Below are 19,466 nucleotides of genomic sequence, written 5' to 3'. Positions count from 1 at the left end.
AAACTATTGTAAGCAACTTTTTGGTTTCGCTTTCTTCATTTTTCAAAATGAAAAATACATTTATATTAAACAAAAAGTATTGTATTTGGCATTACTTGTTTATTTCAGTCGGGCACTAGAATGATATAGTCTAGAACTAAATATTAGCTTGTTTATCTTCGCTTGTTTATGCCGTGGCTCCAGCTACAGTTGAATCTTTGTTATTTTACTCCAAGTACAAAGTAATATCGTGAAAAACATTTACCCTGCTCCTGGCTACTTGGTTTTAAATACATATGTTTTAACTAAACCAAATCATATAAAAACTATTTTACCAAATGACATATTCTAGTGGCAGCAGAGGAAATCGCAAATAGTGGTTGTTTAGGAAGAATCTGAGATGACTCGTTTGTTATATGGTGCAACGCAACCTCATGAAATGTGCATATGCCATTTCGAAGTGAAAGAATGGTATGTGAAAATAGCAAAGTAAAATAAAACGCTGTTGAAGATGGAATAATTTTTAATTTCGTTAATTGTAAATTGGTTAACAATATTTTTTCGTTTTTAATAGGATCACACGGCTTGCTTCAGTGACTGTCAGCTGTCATATTTTCATGAAAACAAGAGTCTTCACTACGACTTTAGTGCTCTTAGTAACGCAAGGTCATTGATCAATGGGCCAAGCTTCACGTCACGGGGAACTAAATACTTCCACAACTTTAATATCAGTTTATGTGGAAATGTGGTAAGTGCTGCATTTCGATGTGCATAGGGCTGAACAACAAAGGTTCCTTCTCATTTTGTGTTGTATAAATGCATGCCATCATCCTCAATATTTGAAATGACTTTCCCATGCAAAAGGACAGGAAGATGAATGTTAATGAAACACCTGCACTTTTGTGCTTGCCTGATTTCATTGTGGTGAGCCTGCCATGAAAAGAGTGGCAGTGAGGAAACTAAGGGTGACCTTCACAGCCCCTGTTGCCTCTGGGCAATGGGGTGCATGCAGTGGGGCACATGTTGTGCCCCCTGTCTATATGCACTCCTGTTCATGCACGGCATGGACTACACTGTCCAGGAACATACTTTGGCACTCTCATTGCGGTGCCATTCTAAGGCTCAGATATTAGCATTCGAACACTGCTGTGGGACCACCAAAGCTTTCCCTGCCAGACCACAGATAAACTCATAATCGGGCAGGCGCTGTGCAGATGAGTTTGGCAATGACTAAGAATCAGGCCCTCAATCTCTGAAATTGAAGTCGAAATCGTTCAGCGTGCAAGTTCCAAAGCTGATGTGAGTGGGGGTCCTTCAAAGTCATAAATGTCCTCATTGAGGTCCCACTGAAGCCATTTGTTTTGGTGCCAAAAGCACAAAACAGGACAAAGCCTATTTTTGTTGCTGCTGAAGTTGGTTTATCACTGCGATAGAATTGCTGCTGTGGACAAATGATTAAGTCCTTCTTTTCATCAGTTTCTGGAAAACGTCTTCCTGGTCGGCTCTTCAGGTTCCAGGTCCGCAGGGCAGGCTTTTCAACACTGGATCACTCCTTCAGGGTACAGTCCTCTCTTTTCAACTGTGCCTTTACGGAGTAAGGAGTCCTTCTGCATTGTGGGCCCCAAGAGCTGGCAAACAGAAGGCAACCACTTTATATTTGGAGAGCAGTTGCTCCTAGCAGGATCAGAAGTTCTTAAGTCCTCTTCCTCTTGCAGGAGTCAAACATCTTCTGCAGATGTAGTATTCCGAGGTCCAGGAATGTTCTGAGCAGGAAGGTGGTAAAGTGGTACTCTTTTCCTGTGCACTGACCAGTGACTGGAGAAATCTACTTTTGCAGCACTTCCTCAATTACAGAAATCCTAAATTGATGATGGCTGAGCTCTTCCTGCTTCTGGAGGAGCTCTATACAAATGTCTATCCACACCCTTATTTAGATGAACACTCTTCCCCTCTGTCAAGGTCTGAATGAGGGTGGAAGCTGTCAGGTCCACTTCGTATCAGCAAGTCAAAAGAAGTGTTTAGGCTATTCTTTATTTTGCCAGCTATCTTGCAGTTATCCCATATAGCCAGTCCCTGTTATGTGGCCAATTATTGGTGCATTTATTCCTTCCTGGGTCTAGAGTCCAGGCTTTTGTCCTCTCACAGACAGAATCATCAACTCCAGGCAAGAATGTTCTTGAGCCTCTGGAGATGTGATAAGTGTCAGAACTGGTTTTATGGTACTTCTGGCTCAGTTAGCCAGAGGATCTTTTTTAATAAAGTTACTTTTGTGCTAAAGGTATCAAATATCTAATTTTGCCAATATTGAAAATTAGGTGGAAAATAATTTTGAATAGTTTCTTGAGCTTTTTCCATAGAGAAGATGTAAAATAAATATTTAAATCTAAGAATATCTTAAGGAAAATGTAGCTATGCTTACACAGTGGAACTAGCTTTTGGACCTTCAGTCACTGAGACGGCACCCATATTAAATACTTAGAGTGCCACTTTTTATATATATTAGACTCCCTGATCTGCGGGCTTACAAAGTACACTTTAAGGTGACATTATAAAAATAGGTTTTCTTGCATGGCAAATGCGCTTTGCCTTGCAGTGTGTTAATGCAGTGACTTTAAGCTGCTTCTGAGGGAATGGAACTACAAGCTGGCTGTGATCTTGTTGAGCTCTGTTATGCCCCTGCTAGGCAAGCTATTAGCCAGTGCCCAAACACCGGTGAACCACTTTGACGCAACATAAGGAAAAGGAGATAGCGTCTTGTGGATGTGGCTCCGGTGGTGTGCATTAACCCAACATCCATGTTCAATCCAGCCTAATGATGGTGTGTACCAGCATTATTTTTTACATCAACACTCTTGGTATCAAAAAGTGGCAGCCTGCGACAGGCATTTTACTGGGTGAGAGGTAGAGCACTGTCTACTGTTGGATGTCAAGAGGCCCATTGTTGATAGATGTACCCTTGAGGAGGTGATGCAGTTACACCAGGGCCGCTACTTGCTGTTGGCACGTAGGCACCATGGGAGATTTGGGGGTGAGCTGGCAAAAGGCAGCTGGCCTGCCAGGACATTGGGATCCAACTTGTGGCCTCAAGCAGCAGTGCTGAGTAGATTGCCCTATGAATGACCCCATGTGGTTTCCAGCGGGAACCTCAGAGAATGGCACTCACTCAATTTGTGAGAGGGAGGATGCCTACTTGGACCCTGATAAACTATGGGTCCATATTTGTTCAGTTTGGGAACCAATAAAAAGGGTAGGAAGGCAGGATTGTTTTACGTGCCCTACGATAGGGTAGTGCTGACACCAGTGTTGCAGACCTTGCTCATCCTTTACATGTGGTGCCCACAGATTTATGGGGTAAAACTGATGAAATTGCTGCAGCAGTCCATGGCATAGAGCAACAGTTGACACGTTTGACTTATAGAGTGGGGCTGGCCGAGTAGAGCGATCAGTGGGAGAGGTGAGAATGAGTTGATTGAAAACTGCAATGACAGAGAATATAGGTGAAGTAAAAGACTATGAATTCGTTATGACCTGGTGCAGAAAAAGACTGTGCTGATGGTAGAGAGGCTTCTGCTATCTTTCCTGGCCTCAGGGAGGACCTGGTGTGCAAGGTTTGCAAATATGGGTTGACCAAAAATTGAAACTGAAGGGGGTCTACAAGGGACAAATACTCCTGTTCTGATAGGTTGAGTGTGCCTAGAAATTTATTAAGGGTCAGGACAATAGCATAGGGTGATGGTTTTCTGCATTGGACAGAGAAAATTAGCACTGCCGAGGGACATTCCTATTAGGTTTTGCAGGCCTGGTGCTTAGATCCTCAGAATTGAGGATAGAGGGCTTTAATCATTCCTTGTTCTTATATGTTTCCTTCCTCTTGCTCTTCTTACCTCCTGGATTGTTGAGTTACAGTGTTTGCTTAACCTTGATGTACTTTGTAAGTGCATTTTTGATTTGAACTTTGTTGTAATGTAGTGGACTTGTTAGTCTGTGTTAACTAAGGTTCACCTCTGTTAGTGAATCATGTTCCAACATTTAATATTGTTTGCTGACTCTTTTGTCCTTTTATGGCTGCTAATAAAAAGATTTAATCTTGACCTGCAGTTCAGCCAGAGCTCAGTGAGGCTTTTGACAGCCGTATTTCTTATGATATGTGGGAGATGTACATATGACATTTAACTTTCACACTACTTGTGTAATGTCTGAGCTATCTACTGTGGCTTTACAGGAAACTGAACTAGACCAATTGGTGACATCAGCCCCACTAGTACAATTTTGGGGCCAGGCACACACACCGTAGATCTTAATACTAGTTTCTCCGGGCACTGAAACTTCTAATACTAGCCAAAAATAAAGTCCAGAAAAAGGTGTAAAATCGGGGGTGGCCATGCTGAAAATGTGGAAAGGCATACCTTTGCTCCAATTGCCCATTTGTAATGCTAATATAAACACTGTAGTCCATGCATAACATGATTTTAATAGGGTAAGAACATTTTGGGGTGAGGTATTCATTGAATTTATTTTGCTGCTTTTGTTTCTTTTCCCAAGAGGAAGATGCTAATTAGTTTAAATTAATAGAAATTATCACACAGCTTGTTTTGCTTTTTGTTAGATTGGGTAAAGTTTGTATTATATGCTTTGATGATGACCAATACAATTACTTTATGGGGTAGGAATACAAGACATAAAGAACTATTAAATATTGAATAAATAAAATGTGTACGTTTTGAAGATATGGTATAGTGACAATGGGTGCTAGGAAGATTTGAAGAAGTTTGAGTCAGTTTTAGAAAAGTATATGATTAAGAGTAGTTCCATTAGCTTTTCTTTACTCATTTGCAGGAATAGGTTTTTATATTCTGGAGATGTCAGTCTAATCTAGTAGGTAATGATATGCCTGATTTATTTTTTATACTGTGCCCCTCCCTATTTGTTCCAATATCTAGAGAAAAACCTCGTTCATGAAATTATACTATAGCTAGATAAAATGCATGAATAAATGTGTTGCTTATTTTGGCAAGGAGTAATTGCTTAAGTAAGATAAAACCTGTATGAAAACTCCTTGATATTCACGATCCAGTATTTTGCATACCTTTAATCTCCGCAATTTTAACATGTTCAATTTTTTGTCTCCCGTCATCATCCTGACATTCTTTTTCAGTTTATTTCTCTGTGTCAAATCAAATCCACATCAATCTCCCACTTTTCTGTTTTCGTATACGCTTCACGTGCCACCATTGCAGCTTCCTTACCAAGTAGGGTAATTCACTCTCAAGGTATTGTCCTAAGAATTCCTTCTCATCGTTGCCATTCGCAATCTCTTTAAATTCAGCTTTTAGGTGCTCAACATTTAATCAATGAAGGGTTTATCCCTTGTCCTGTGGGGTAGCTTGTGGAGTCGCAATGGTCGTATTGCCACAGGAACCATTAAGGCCTCTCCCAGTGGAGGGGTATAAGCTAACGTAATGGGTATTTGTCAGGGTCCAGAAAAACACTTGAAAGGGTCTGAATCTGTGGTCTGTTGACAACTGTCATAATGAGGGAGATAGTTGGGGTGTCTGATGAGTCTGACTTACCCAGTTTCACAGGTGTCGATGGTTGAACAGGTAGTTTCTGGATACGTTTGTAGTGCATTAGCTTCCGGCGAAACCACGGTGTCTGCTCCGCTCTTTGCAACTACCTGAGCTGTAGCACCTGATGCCAGTTCTGTGTTGTATCAGGGAGGTTTATACAGCTATTCATCTATAAAATTGCCTTCCTCCTCACTCTCCCTTTCTGTGACATCCTTAAGTATCTTTTTATCGTTATGCTTTTCCTTTTCTACTTCCTTGCTCTCTGTTAGGGGTAAGCTCAAATTGTGTTGATCACTTCCTCTCTCCATCTTTCCTGCCTGTCATCATCCTGTATGCTTATCCATGCGTAAGCCGTATTGTGAACCTTAAGTGTGAAGCTTTTTCTTTTCTTTTCATTCGTGATATGTTTGCAAAGATTTAGGACCTCAAATTGAGTGGGTCTAGGCTGAGGTCTCAAGTCATACATTCTCCTGCTCAAATTTTAAAATTATGGCAATATGAAAAATACAGCTCAGTGGGACCCATAATTACCCAGCTTTAAATGTATATTCTTGCCATTGGCTAAGCCACATGCTTGTGTGTAACCCTTTCTATCCCACCTTTACCCTAGATGTTGTGCCTTTTGGCTGGAATTTCTCTTCTTTATTTGCATCTTTCCCTTTTAGGAAAAGGGATTTCCAAATCTGGCAGTATTCTCAGTCAATCCTCGTCCCAATCTCACGCAGTAGCCCTTCTAATGAGTTCACGCTCTTACTTCCAAAACCAGCATGTCTCATTCAAAGGTCACCCTATTGTAGCGCGGCTTCAGTGTTTGCCAGCTAATCCCTGCATGGCACCTAGTGACATAAACACCTTTTACGGCCAGCATTTCCTGAACTACTTTTCTCAGAGTTATCGTTTTGTCTGCTCATTCCATACAGAAATTTCCATAACACTGAGTATACTACCTACTTTCGCTCACCTGTGGACTGTCAACCTGTAGGAGCCTACTGCACACACCGTACTCAGCCCTTAATGAATAACGACCAAGCTCATTTAGTATATTCACACCATGGAAATGTTATCTATGTGGTGTGGCTGATAGCAGACACATGAGCAGACAAATTCAACAGTTTGACAAATCTAATTGAGGTACCTCTCTTCAATTTTATGCCATATACACAAATAATTCACACTTTTTCTGCTTCAAAAATTCAAAAACCCACAATAACTACCATCCCCACAAGTCCAAGAGTTAATGCCACATAATAGACTTCAACATCGGTCCACTGCATTCCACCACGATTCTTCAAACTGCAATTTCCAACATGTACAGCTTGGCTGTTCACTTACCATTCACATGAGCACAATTCTCTACTGATAAAACGTTCTGATTTGGGTTTCTGCAACAAATGTCTCATCTTCAGGAATCAGGATTGGGTTGGGACTGGGTCAGTTTAAATCTCGTGACAAAAGCTGCATTATTTATGAAGGTACAGTAATTGGCTCTATAGAGAACTTACCTCATTCAAGTAGATCCAGTAAATGCCAAGCAGATCCAATCAAAATCAGTTTCTGCTACTTGATCTGTCAGAACGCAAATCTGTCTTTCATTTGCTTACCCAATGCAGTGTAGTCTCTATACGGACATTGGTACTCTCCGATTGGACCCGTCTCTAATACATTTGGGTTTACACATAGAAATGAGACTGTAACATTCTCGATAAGAATGAGAGACCAGGACCAAAGTTATAAAAAGTTAATGTAAATAATAAAACAGTGTATAAGCTGGCCTATCTGCCAGGTTAGCTTCAAGGCATATTGATCATAAGCATAACGTTTTTGGTACGTTGAATAGAAAATCAAGTATTGATTTGTCTTCTAAGTAAAGGGAAAGGGGCTATTTGCAATAGTGAAGAAGCGTGTCCTTTTATAGGAAATTAAACAAAGGATTGCATACCGACACTAAATGAGTACATATATATATAATATTGTTTTGCATTAGATTATCTCATAATGCTGGTATTATGGAGTGGGATATAATAAAAATATAAGCACTTATCTATACCATCGCCGCTGGCCGCCACCTCTTCTTCCTCTGTCCTTCTTCCACAGGAAGCAAACAGCCTTCCAGAATCCCCTGACCAATCACAATGCTGCCTTAGCAGCGTTGTGATTGGTCTGAGAGCCGTGGTTTGGGGTTCAGATGGGGGCTGGCAAGCTGTGCATGCTTTATACAAAGGCTTGGCCTGCCAAACCATCATGCACACTTTAGGTGCTGCCACCACTCCTCCCCCTGTGACGCGAGGAGCTCAGCCCCACCCGACTGGCTTCAGCTGCAAGCTGAATATAGAAAACAAAATGATAATAACTAATGTTATCATTTTATTTATTCCGCTTTCAATTCATTCAGTCGGGTGACGCTCATCTGCCTTAGTGAAGGAGCTGCCACTGTGTTTTAGTTCCGAAATATTTATGTAATATGTAATATGCCCAGGAGCAAAAATCTTTATGCAATGTGTGAGCTGGAACAAAATCTTTTTGGTGTGACACAATGATAAACAGAGTCATCTCTGGTATTGCCCTGAGAATCTGAACCACATTGCTTCTGAAAACCAGACTGAATCCCTCAATTCAACTCAATTTTCAGAAAAGAAGTGAAAGCACTATTGATGGAACACTTTCTGAACTTGAAATGTACCTTCTCTGCCCTTGGGACCATGTTATGATGCTTCCTTTTCACACTTGTTTTTCTTCCTTTTATGGACTTCCTCTCCCAGACAGGCGCTGCTGCATCCAGTTTCGTTCCTGGAAGTATGGTTGTTTTCAACACCCTTATTTGTTATAAGCTCAAGTATGTTGTCTTCGCGGTGTTGCGATTGTCGGTCCTTTTGTGTACTCCTGTATCCTCTTGTTGTTCTGACCTACTTGTCTCCCTCTCTTTTGTCCCTGGTCATTTCTAAAGCACTCTGATAACCTCTTGCTTCATGTTTGCGCTATATTAAACTCTATAAATATATAAATACATGTCTAAAAATAGGGCACAATCGAGTTGCTTTGTTTTGCAAGTGTGCAAGTTTACTTTATCTATCACCTGGCAGGATCCCTGTGTTTACTGTGCGACACTAGGAACTACCACAATGGTAATTGCAAACTGTGCAAAGCCAATTGGTCACACCTATGCACGACCTTTTGGCTTTTTGCCAATGTGTTTTAGCCAAGCTGTACACCAGAGTGGCTGCTGTTCAGCATGGCTAAGAATTATTGGCTTAGAGTTGAGTGGAAAAGAATGGACTAGAGTGGGTGAAGAGTGGAGTCGTGTCATGCAGTGAATGGACATTGAGTGGAGGGGAGTAAAGTTGATTTACATAGAGTGGAGTGTCATAGAGTGGAGTAGAGTGGCATAGAGTGTCGTAGAGTGAAGTGTCATAAAATGGAGTGAAATGTCATAAAATAATACTAACAGGCATGCTTCATGGGTGGGATGAAGACATGCTGGACAGCCTAAAACAAAAGCAAGTCATCAAATAGAAAGCCAGAAAATGTTAGTTACAAACCTCAAAGCTTTCAGAATGCCCACAAGAAGTATTCTCACAACCAGACAGCTTTGCTATCTGGTAGGCTTTGACCTAAAAATGTGCCATTGCATGAAGACATTCACATTCCCACAGACATAATTGACACATTGTAGAATCATGAAAGCAAAAATGTCGAATCATACGTCAAGTAGGATGTGACAAAAGGTTTCTTTGAGTAGTTCTGGAAACTTGCCACTAGTGCAGCTCTGCATGGTAGATTTCATATTTTTGGGGGAATTTGGTCTTCTTTGAAAAGTCTTCCCACCTTTTGTGAATGAACTTCCTGTAACCTTACATAATACATTACCAGATCTGGAAACGCAGAATACTAACATGTTATCCTGATTTTCATTTTTTAAGGGGGACAAAAATGCTCTTTGTACCGACAATGTTACAGATGTTACCTCAAAAGTTGTGGATTATGTAACCGAAGACACATCTCATTTTGTGAAATCCTTTGTTTGCCAATCTACTATAATCCCGTCAGACAGAAAAGGCTTCAGAATGGCTCTTTCATCTCAGTCTATCAGCCTTGCGGACACTTTCCTAGGTATTTACTGCATGTAATGTTTTGTGAATGCTGAAGGCCCATTCACTGTTTCACAGACACAAAATCATATCAATTTTAGAAGAAGTTGGTCACAGTAAACCTAGACATTTATTGTTACATTTTGCTTCTGAAATAACTTGTATTATGCTGACAATGGGAGAAATTCCACTGTTGACCATCCTTCTGTCTCCTCCATTCTACATCACAATGGTAACTCTGCCAGAAATAAAGGTATACCAGCCCCTCCCCCTCTCTCTATGAAATAACTCCACTGTAAGGGCAGTAGAATTTCAGGGATAGATATGTATAATTTCCACAACTTGTTGGCTATCACACTAAACATGGTGGGATAAACAGATTCACTCTGGGAATACAGTTTCATTATCTACATATACCTGCAGAATTTGGCACAGGTGGTTTTCTTTCAGAGATTTCTCATTCAGTGGTCTACTTGACACATGATAAAGCCCTTTGGCATACCTCAGATTTCCTAAAGAGGTGAATTCCAAGAAAGTGTTAACATAAAATCTGTCAGCCAAATTGTAACCAAGCCATATCTTTCCAGGCTGAACATTTTATTCATAAAATAAACAGTGGGCTACAGATCCAGTTCATTGTGTGGTTATATTATTGGTCATTGGTAACATGCATTTGTGAGTCTTTGTATAAAGTCAATACACCTTTCTTGGTCTTAATCATTTTGTTGAGTGCAAGTCATTTTACAGTCATTTGGAACTGGGCACCTTTACTGTATGAGAATACAATCTAATACTACTTTGAAAGAATGGAGTGCAAATTAACTAATTTGCTCTGACCAACAATTAAAATGTTTATAATAACCACTAATACATCAGAAAGCTGGTAATTGTTTTGACAGATGAATAGAAAACATAATGGGGTGTATTCTATTAGCAAAAATCAATGGAAACTAAAATGTTTGAGATCCCTTTGTAGGTCTCGGCTTGATCTTGCATGCACTGACTCTTTGAGACATGTTGTTTACTGTTAGTGGGCTTGAAGGCCACTCATTACTTAACATGGGATGGCTTCAAAGCCACTCTCAATTGCTGGTTTCCTGATGGTGTATTATATGTTTTTTTAACTTAATGCACTTAAATGATGTATTTTTGATTATAATCGTATGTGACATTTTATTTATTTTATTTAGGAGTCACCATTAATACAACTCTTAACAATATCACTGTCAAAGAAGACCTGTTTCCAGGTCGAGGGACCATGCCTGATGTGCATTTCTTTTACAAGTAAGTCAATATTTGTGTTTGACTTACACGTTATGTAATCCTTTTTTTTTTTACTAAACATGGAAAACCATCAAATATCTACAGCAAGAGGTCTTTGTGAATACGCTTGTTAAAGCACTCTGACATTGTGTATAGTTATTCATTAGTACTTTAATGCAAGAGCTTCCATGGACGTGAATTAATTGACAAGCAAACAGCATAGTTACTAAGAAAGAAACAGTGGTCTTGGAATGAGATGGCAGTTAATTTGGTTGATCAATTAAAAATGCTTGTGTAACATTGTTACACTCAGTCTGGTTAAGAAACTCCATTTTACATGCTCACATTCTTAAGTTGCCTTATCTCCCTAAACACGCTGACATTTGACACACATTAATTTGCATGCAAATGCAGGATAATATTCTTTAAACTCAGTTTTGCTTACAATACCACTTTGTAAGCACTCTTATCAAAACACCATAAACATTCTGTACAAGGGCTAAGTTCATCATGCAAGATGATGTTATTTGTTTTGGCTGCTCAACGGCAGCTATTAAAATAGAATAAACAATAGGGGACTGACTGGGACATCAGCATGGTAATATGGGTGCTGTCATCAAGCCTTTGTTTAGGCAGAGGAGTATTTTGCTGCCACGGAGAGGTCGATACAAGTATTACTTGGGAAAGTATTAGCCATACTACACTGTTGCATTCATTTGTTAAAATTCTTCCTCATAATGAAAAGATATCCTCGCTATTGCACGCAAAATGTGTAGAATTCTCACAGTTTGTCTCTGACATTACAAAATAAGAGAAAGATAAAATCGTATTCTCACACAACACCTGACCACCTCTAAAAACTCTAACTTGTGGGAAGTCTTCACACTAATCCAAGCTGAAGTTATCTCTCTCTGGGTACCAAGTAGTTTGACTAAAAGAAAATACTCCTGGGTCCATGTTCTTTCTAATGACAACTACACAAATCTTTAATTACATATGAAATAGCCTGATCAATACACAACCCTCATGATTCCTCATACCCAGACTCTTTAAATACAGACCAACTAACACTCCTTTGAATACAGTCAGCAATCAACTGAAAAGCTATTTCATATCGCTGCCCTGTGTCCAAAAGCAATAGAATGGTGTGTTGTAAGCCAACTAACTGATTTCAGCATCATATAGCAATGACTATCTGTCCACCAGTCAAGTTTCTGTCCACATTACAGCATCAAAACAGCAAGTGTTAAGGTCCTAATCCTCTTTTTCGCATATTGGAAACATTTTACTCCTGCTCGTTTATCCTTCAGTGCAATTAACCACAGAAACCTAAATCACAACTTGGGACACTGCATGGGAATCGAAGGCCTAGTGCATAATGTTGAGTTGTTTTTCATTATTCCTCACTAACAGGAACCAAATGATGGATCTGGTGAACCAAAACTCTGAGGAAGCAGAGATGCATGTTACATACTCCAGAGTTCGATCCTCCCACCTGCATACTAAAACTTGTGCTTACATCCCCTTTGTCTAGACTTTGCAAAGGTAGACGTGGCCTTCCTCAATGAAACTCAAATTTGCCTTTAAAAAGACACCATCACGGACAACTTGTTGCTATGATCATGTTTCAACATTGATAAAAATGTATATGCTCAAAGACTTTCAGCTCAGATAGAGTTCCTTCATTTTTCTCCTTTACACAAATGCAAGCTAAACTCCAAATTCCTTACCTTTGAAACCGGATCGTCCCTCCCATACTTTCAGGGTTCTTTCACCATGGACCAATCCCTGACACTAAACTCACCATGCTATAATGTGTTCAAAGAATCACCTTCTGAGCTACTCTATAAAAATAAAATGAAACGCCTCGTTTGTTAAGAGTGCTTGAAAATTGTCATCCATGCCCTGTGATCTCTAGACACAACATCAGTAACTTGAGTCTAGCAAAGTCTGTCAGTCATATATGGTGCTGCTCAAATCCATTCTACATTTTGTGGTAACATGGAGCATCTGATATAAAAAAAATGAGACTAGTTCTTGCCTCATTATCAGGGAACTCCACGGCTACCTTTTAAATGCAAGGATAACCTTCAAACTCTGCTCCTTTGCCTTCATAGCAAAGCAGAAGAATGTCATCTCAAGCTACCTTTCGGATCTGATATCTATCTCTGGTGTTGATCTAGAATCACTTGGTCTTTGGGAGTTGATCTCAAATTAGAACTCTTTTCCATTCATTATTAGAACATAGCCCATTTAAGGAAGCAACCAAAGACACAGTGGTCCCTCTTCTTTATACTTCTAATGCTTGCCTTTATATTAAATTTACCAAATTCAACTATCCCTTTAAATAACTCAACATTATGGCTGTGTCTGCTGTTGTACATTATATAGGAATATTCTACTCATGGTTATTGCACATGCTTATTCTATTGTATGTGATGGTCTTAGGTCTAAAGCACCTACATACCCACGAGTGCTGGTGCACTATATGAGAACTGAAGCAAACGGGTTCCACCTCTTTCATCCCACTGGATTGTTTGCTTTTGGAGTACCTGGTTTTGAACTTTCACTGTGAACTCAATATAAACTCGTTAATAATGGATTGGATGTGCTAACCACTTAAAATAAGGCTTGTTGCTGGACAGCTAGTGTTGGAGCCTCTGGGAGCATTACCTCATGAGCATGTGATGTGAACACCTGCACACATGTTCAAACTGTGCATGTGAGATTACCCTCTAGCTCAGCCTATTATCTGTGCACAGGTAGCTTGTCACAGAAGGGAACCTTCAGGGATTGACGCTGACCTGGTATAGGCTTTATACGAGTGTGGATGTGAATTCGAATGAGATACCAATTGTAGAGTAAAATTGTACCCAGTGTGTAGATTCAATGTCACTTTTGAGATATCTTTTGGCACTTGAGGATTTGTCATAATTGTCTGACTCTGCTCATAGTATGAGCCCTAGCTTTTGTTCCTCTTTATGGGCCATGTTAATTACTCTGTTGGTCAGCAGGACGTTCAAAGGCCTTCCCACACAGTAGAGCCATGTGACAGTGCTTTGTATTGTTCACCAGAAAGGAAGGGGTGGGGATGGAGTAGGCCTAAGCTGGTTACCTTTCGTAATGCACCCACCTTGAGAAGGATGTATGACGTTACCACGCATACTTTTAGCACGCATACCTTTACAACGCAATTTTTACAACGCAGGATCCATTACAACGAAGTACCATTACAACGCATTTTTTTACAACGCAAATACCTTTACAGCACATACCATTACAACGTAAGTATAGGTAAGTATATAATATTTTTAAAAATGTAAGTTAATAAATTTAATATTTAATTTAATTTAATTTAATTTTAATTTAATTTAATTTAATTATTTTTAAAACCCAAACCTAGCCCTGAACCCTAAAAATATCCCTTTACCCAAAAACCCAAACCTAGCCCTGAACCCTAAAAATACCCTTTTACCCAAAAACCCAAACCTAGCCCTGAACCCTAAAAATACCCCTTTACCCAAAAGCCCAAACCTAGCCCTGAACCTTAAAAATACCCTTTTACCCAAAAACCCAAACCTAGCCCTGAACCCTAAAAATACCCCTTTACCCAAAAACCCAAACCTAGCCCTGAACCCTAAAAATACCCCTTTACCCAAAAACTCAAACCTAGCCCTGAACCCTAAAAATACCCCTTTACCCAAAAACCCAAACCTAGCCCTGAACCCTAAAAATACCCCTTTACCCAAAAACCCAAACCTAGCCCTGAACCCTAAAAATACCCCTTTACCCAAAAACCCAAACCTAGCCCTGAACCCTAAAAATACCCCTTTACCCAAAAACCCAAAGCTATAACATTTTTACTATAATTATATACTTACCTATACTTACGTTGTAATGGTATGCGTTGTAAAGGTATTTGCGTTGTAAAAAAATGCGTTGTAATGGTACTTAGTTGTAATGGATCCTGCGTTGTAAAAGTTGCTTTGTAAAAGTAGTCCGTTGTAAAAGTTGCGTTGTAATGGTTGTTTACCCTTGAGAAGGCTCACTCCCACAGAAAAAAAGGCAGACAGCCATACTTCTCAAGCCAATGAGAAAAAAGACTCATGTAAACATTTAACGGAGTTAGTAATGCTTTATTGACTATGAAATAATTGACATTGAAATGATATATGGTTTAGCCAGGGTCATGAAAAGACTTTATTCAAAAGCACAAAGTTAACAGCCACTCACTTTATATTTTCATGGAGTACATTGGAACGTTTTCAGTTGGAATGTTTTGGAGTGCTTTATTTATGATCCAGGTTAACAGTGAATCAGGACAGGCCTTAATGAATGTCCTTGTTAAGGTGGTACCATCCATAGTGTTGCATTAGTTATAATTAGGGCTCCCGGTTTTATGGTATTTATTTTTTTGCTATTTCCGTCTGTATTTATCCATATTTATTTTTTGGGCAATTTATCTGTATTTATCCACATTTATTTTTGCTGCAATCAAAAGGCAGCGCTGCAGCTAGTAGTTTTCCACATTTAAATAGACCATGTACACCGTTTCCCTTTTATTTCTGTTTAATATGGGTGATGTGTGAGAAGCTACAGACATTTCTTTTAGATCAAAACAGACCTTACCTATGAAAGATGGGCAGGTGTCACAGTGATTATTTCCAGTAAAATAAATAAGCTGCTGCTGTTGTGCACTCAGGTGAGCACTGCCGCTGCTTCCTTTGAGGCCTGTTTGTGCTTGAGCCTTAGGCTTGGTTCATGTAATCAGAAAGCTGACTTCCTGGCTCAAGGCTTCCACTGGGTTGCCCTTGAAACTAGGGTGCATCGATGAGACCCCTGTACAGGGTGGCCCCGGGCTGCACGAGTAATATCGACCCAACAAGCAAAATAAAAAGGAGTCAGAGACTAAATACATTCAATTTCATTGAGCAGCAGCCGAAAAGGGTACAATTGAGGTGCCTCACCCCCCTGGGCCAACTACTGTCCCAGTTAATGGATCACAAAAGGAGGGGATCCACCTAACTCCAGGGCTTTAAGTGAGCTGGGTCCTGCCGGTGCTCAGCATCAGCAGTTCTAAAAAACAGGTGCTGAGACGGGTCCCTATCGGGCTCTCCATTTTTGCCCTCACCCTAGGAGTGGGGTAAAAATCAGTATCGCCCTTTGCTGCTTTGATGTAACTTAAAAGAGATTAGTTATAGTTCTTTCACAATCTCACTATGTCAGAACTGAAGCATTTTTAATATTATATAGAACAAAGCCATAGTTGTTGCTTATTTATCGTATGCACTTAATTCAGGCTAACTCTGTGGAATGTGCCGATGTAGATTTCGTTGTAATACTAAAGAATTTTTCACAAAATATTTAAAAAGGGCATGAGTGAAAGGAGGCTCAGCCCTTCAAACCGTCAATCCCCATCCTCATGACAAAGTTTCTCAGCTCTCATACCACTCTTCTTAACTACACAAATAAATAAACAAGCATGTGCATTAATTACGTAACAGGACATATTCATTTTAGATTGTTACAGGGAGATTAAGTGACAGTACACAGTGTACTGCACTGCAAGAACTACCCTGCAACAAACTCGGCAAATGCTCCAGCCCCTGTGAGTGGACTGTGAAGCTGCCATTAAGCTTTGCCTGGCTTTGAAGTTGCAGTTGCTCGAGTGTTTCCCGAGTTTGTGGCCGAGTTATTCTTGCAGCCACATGTTGTTGAAGATTTATATAGCGCAAACTCGGCACAAGGTATTTGAGCGCTTTACCTTTCTGCACAAATTTCATCGTACAAGGACACATTCATTATTGGCAGTCATGGGGAGATTACGTGACAGTACACAGTACAGTGCACTACAAGAGCAACCCGGCCACAAACACTTAAACATTCCAGCCCCAACCATGATTGGCTCAGGGGCACGGTAGCAGGTCAAAAAATACCCTAATTAGAAGGAATCTCCAGCAACTAGAGACTAATTTCTGGGGGGCTGAGAGAAGATTTCGGGGGTGGAGGGGAGGGTGACTCTCACAGCAATACATAGACTGGAGATACAGTGGCTCTGCAAGTGGTGACAAAACAACAAAGCCTCGTTACCAAGTTAAAGGTCTTTTAAAGACCTGTGAAGTACTCCGGAGCGGCTGTGTGTGTGCCCGGGAAGCCCAGGCTGCCACACACGGGGGGAGGGGGTGGCTGCCTGCCTGCCTGCAGCTGAGGGATGTGGCAAGTCACCTTGGCTGGAGCACGACAGCACGTAACATTTACTAGTATTTAACTGCATCTAAATATAAATACAGACAAAGGAAAATAGTTTTCCGTCTGTATTTATATGTAACTATCAGTTTAAACGGAAAACCGGGAGCCCTAGTTATAATCTGAGATAGTTCTGCTTTCTTTTACTGTGGTGACGGCCTGGCTCTTGATAACTACCACCCATTGCATTGTGTCTAGCGTAGGTATGGGGTGTATTGTGGTCTTAATGTACAGGGCTCGATAGAGGTGCAAACTATTAGGATTGTGTCCCCATAGAGATTTCCACCTATCTACATGTATATATTTGTAAATTCATGCCTAATATTGAGTAGTGTGTGCAATAAAGTTCTTTTAGTTTTTATAGGTAAAAGCATTGACTAAGCCAGGTTCAATGAGTGTTGTTTGTTGTGTACTTGAAGACTGGGGTACTAACCCATGTTCCCTCACCTAGGCTACTTCCCTTGCAGCCCTGTGAGGGTCAGGTACCACAATGGGGTACTTTGTTCCCAGTAGACAGAAGGTTGCTGTTTTTTTACCTGTGAAGGACTCCTATCCTTCACTTATAATAACCCATTTTGTTACAAGAATGATACACGTGTAACATTTAAACTGCAGTGTTCTAATTTTCTTTTACATTATTTATGACTTTTGAGGAGTCCTGGCTTTACACTACTGTGGGTATCCGTTTTCATGCTTCTCCTTACATAATAAGTATGGTATTTTTTTCTTTTACCTACAATTTATTTGTCTTGTTACCCACAAACACTTTCAAACATCCTTTCCTGATTTCAGTCTATATTCTACAAATTAAAGCAAACATGCTCACATTTGTTAACAATTCCTTACTGTTACTATTCAATGTGGTGCCTTTCCAGAGTCATATTTTAAGACTCTGGAAAGGCACGTTTACTGTCTGTGAGCATATCATCTTGCTCCTTTTGTGTCTCACATGCAGGGGTACTTCACTTGAAGAATATAAGTCATTGCACTTTTTCACAGCAGCATTTATTGTACAGTCCTGTGACATAAAGATATTGCTACATAAATATAGAGAAATTTCCCCTATAGTCACTTCTGATTTATAGGTACCAAACATAACTATATGTATAAATGTCAAGCAATTTGTCTTCTCTGTCACAGGGCATCTGAAATTACATCTTCCTGCGATAATGGACGAGCCACTGTTATATCCATGAGGTGCAACCCTATGAAAACTGGGGAAGGAGAACTATCTGTGCCCAGGTAATTTATTTTGAATTTGTGTTACTAGTATTACAGTTTTATGACCAGAGTCACTGTCTTTGTAATGAGTAAAATGTGTAATACCACCATAACCATTTAAATCCGGAAAATTATGAACACCTAAACTTGTATTTTAAAGTAAACTATTTGGAATCTGTTCCTTTGATCAAGGTAATCAAATAATTTATTACTTGTTTAAAATGTTACAGTAGGAAATTATTATCCTTACCATGGTGTATCCCTAGATTTTTGCCCTATCTGTTTTGGCTGGTTGTAGATCTCTGCACACTTTACCATTCCTAACTAGTAGCAAATTGTCTGTGCTCCTCCTTTCAGGATGATAGAATTGGTGTACTCCTAATTGGCATATTTACTGAGGTTTCGCCTGGCTAGAATTGAAGGGCTGTCCTTCTCTGTATTGTCTAGCTAAACATGGAATACGTTTCCAACATCATTTCATTCGATCTCGGAATTAAAGTTTAGTGAAGAACAAAAAAACAATCTTTTTTGTTTGAGCCGATGGTGTGCAGTAAGTGGCCTTTAACAGTTTCACTGCAGAATGGACACTCTGTGGAGCAGCTGTGCATTCTATAAAATACTTAATTTATTCATGTTTAAATTGCCTATAAGCCCCTAATATATGGTACAAAGTAAACCCACAACCTGTAAGTGTAATGTTACTAGTGGACTGAATCGCCTATTATGCTATCAACTGCAGTGACAGTTTAAAGCACGGATTCAGGCCTACCATTGTAGCCTAAATGTAGCAGTTTAAATACTGCAATTTGATCTACAAAAATAAACCCTGTGGCAGGCCTAACCACTCCTTTTAAAGAATAAGAAGTCCCCCCTAAGTAAGCCTTAATTCCAAATAAGGCATGGTGCATGATATTTAAAAGTAGGATGTGTAAACGTTTAATACAAAATATGTCCTTACAGTAGCTAGGCCCCCCAAAAACTATTCTCACTGACACAAGAAAGCATTGAGAGTTATTATTCAAATTAAATAGTGCTATCTCCATCCAGGAACCAGCTAAAAAGTTTCTTCATGATCTTTTAAAAGTAGGTATTAGAAACACAGCCC

The 19,466-nt window shown here is 39.8% G+C and overlaps 1 protein-coding gene across 1 annotated transcript in view; it reads left to right on the top strand.

The window, feature by feature from the left end:
* ELAPOR2 (endosome-lysosome associated apoptosis and autophagy regulator family member 2) overlaps positions 1–19,466 on the top strand; it is a 550,871-nt gene that overhangs the window by 405,190 nt on the left and 126,215 nt on the right. The window contains exons 15-18 of the mRNA XM_078674189.1: positions 554–727; positions 9,464–9,653; positions 10,822–10,915; positions 18,281–18,382. Of these exons, the coding sequence (XP_078530315.1) occupies positions 554–727; positions 9,464–9,653; positions 10,822–10,915; positions 18,281–18,382 (560 nt within the window). The remainder of the gene's footprint in view (positions 1–553; positions 728–9,463; positions 9,654–10,821; positions 10,916–18,280; positions 18,383–19,466) is intronic.

The sequence above is a fragment of the Lissotriton helveticus genome, chromosome 1_1, assembly GCF_964261635.1.
Source record: "Lissotriton helveticus chromosome 1_1, aLisHel1.1, whole genome shotgun sequence".
NCBI classification, from domain to species: domain Eukaryota; kingdom Metazoa; phylum Chordata; class Amphibia; order Caudata; family Salamandridae; genus Lissotriton; species Lissotriton helveticus.
Note: the sequence above shows the minus strand (reverse complement) of the source record. Positions and strands in the feature narration are given on the sequence as shown.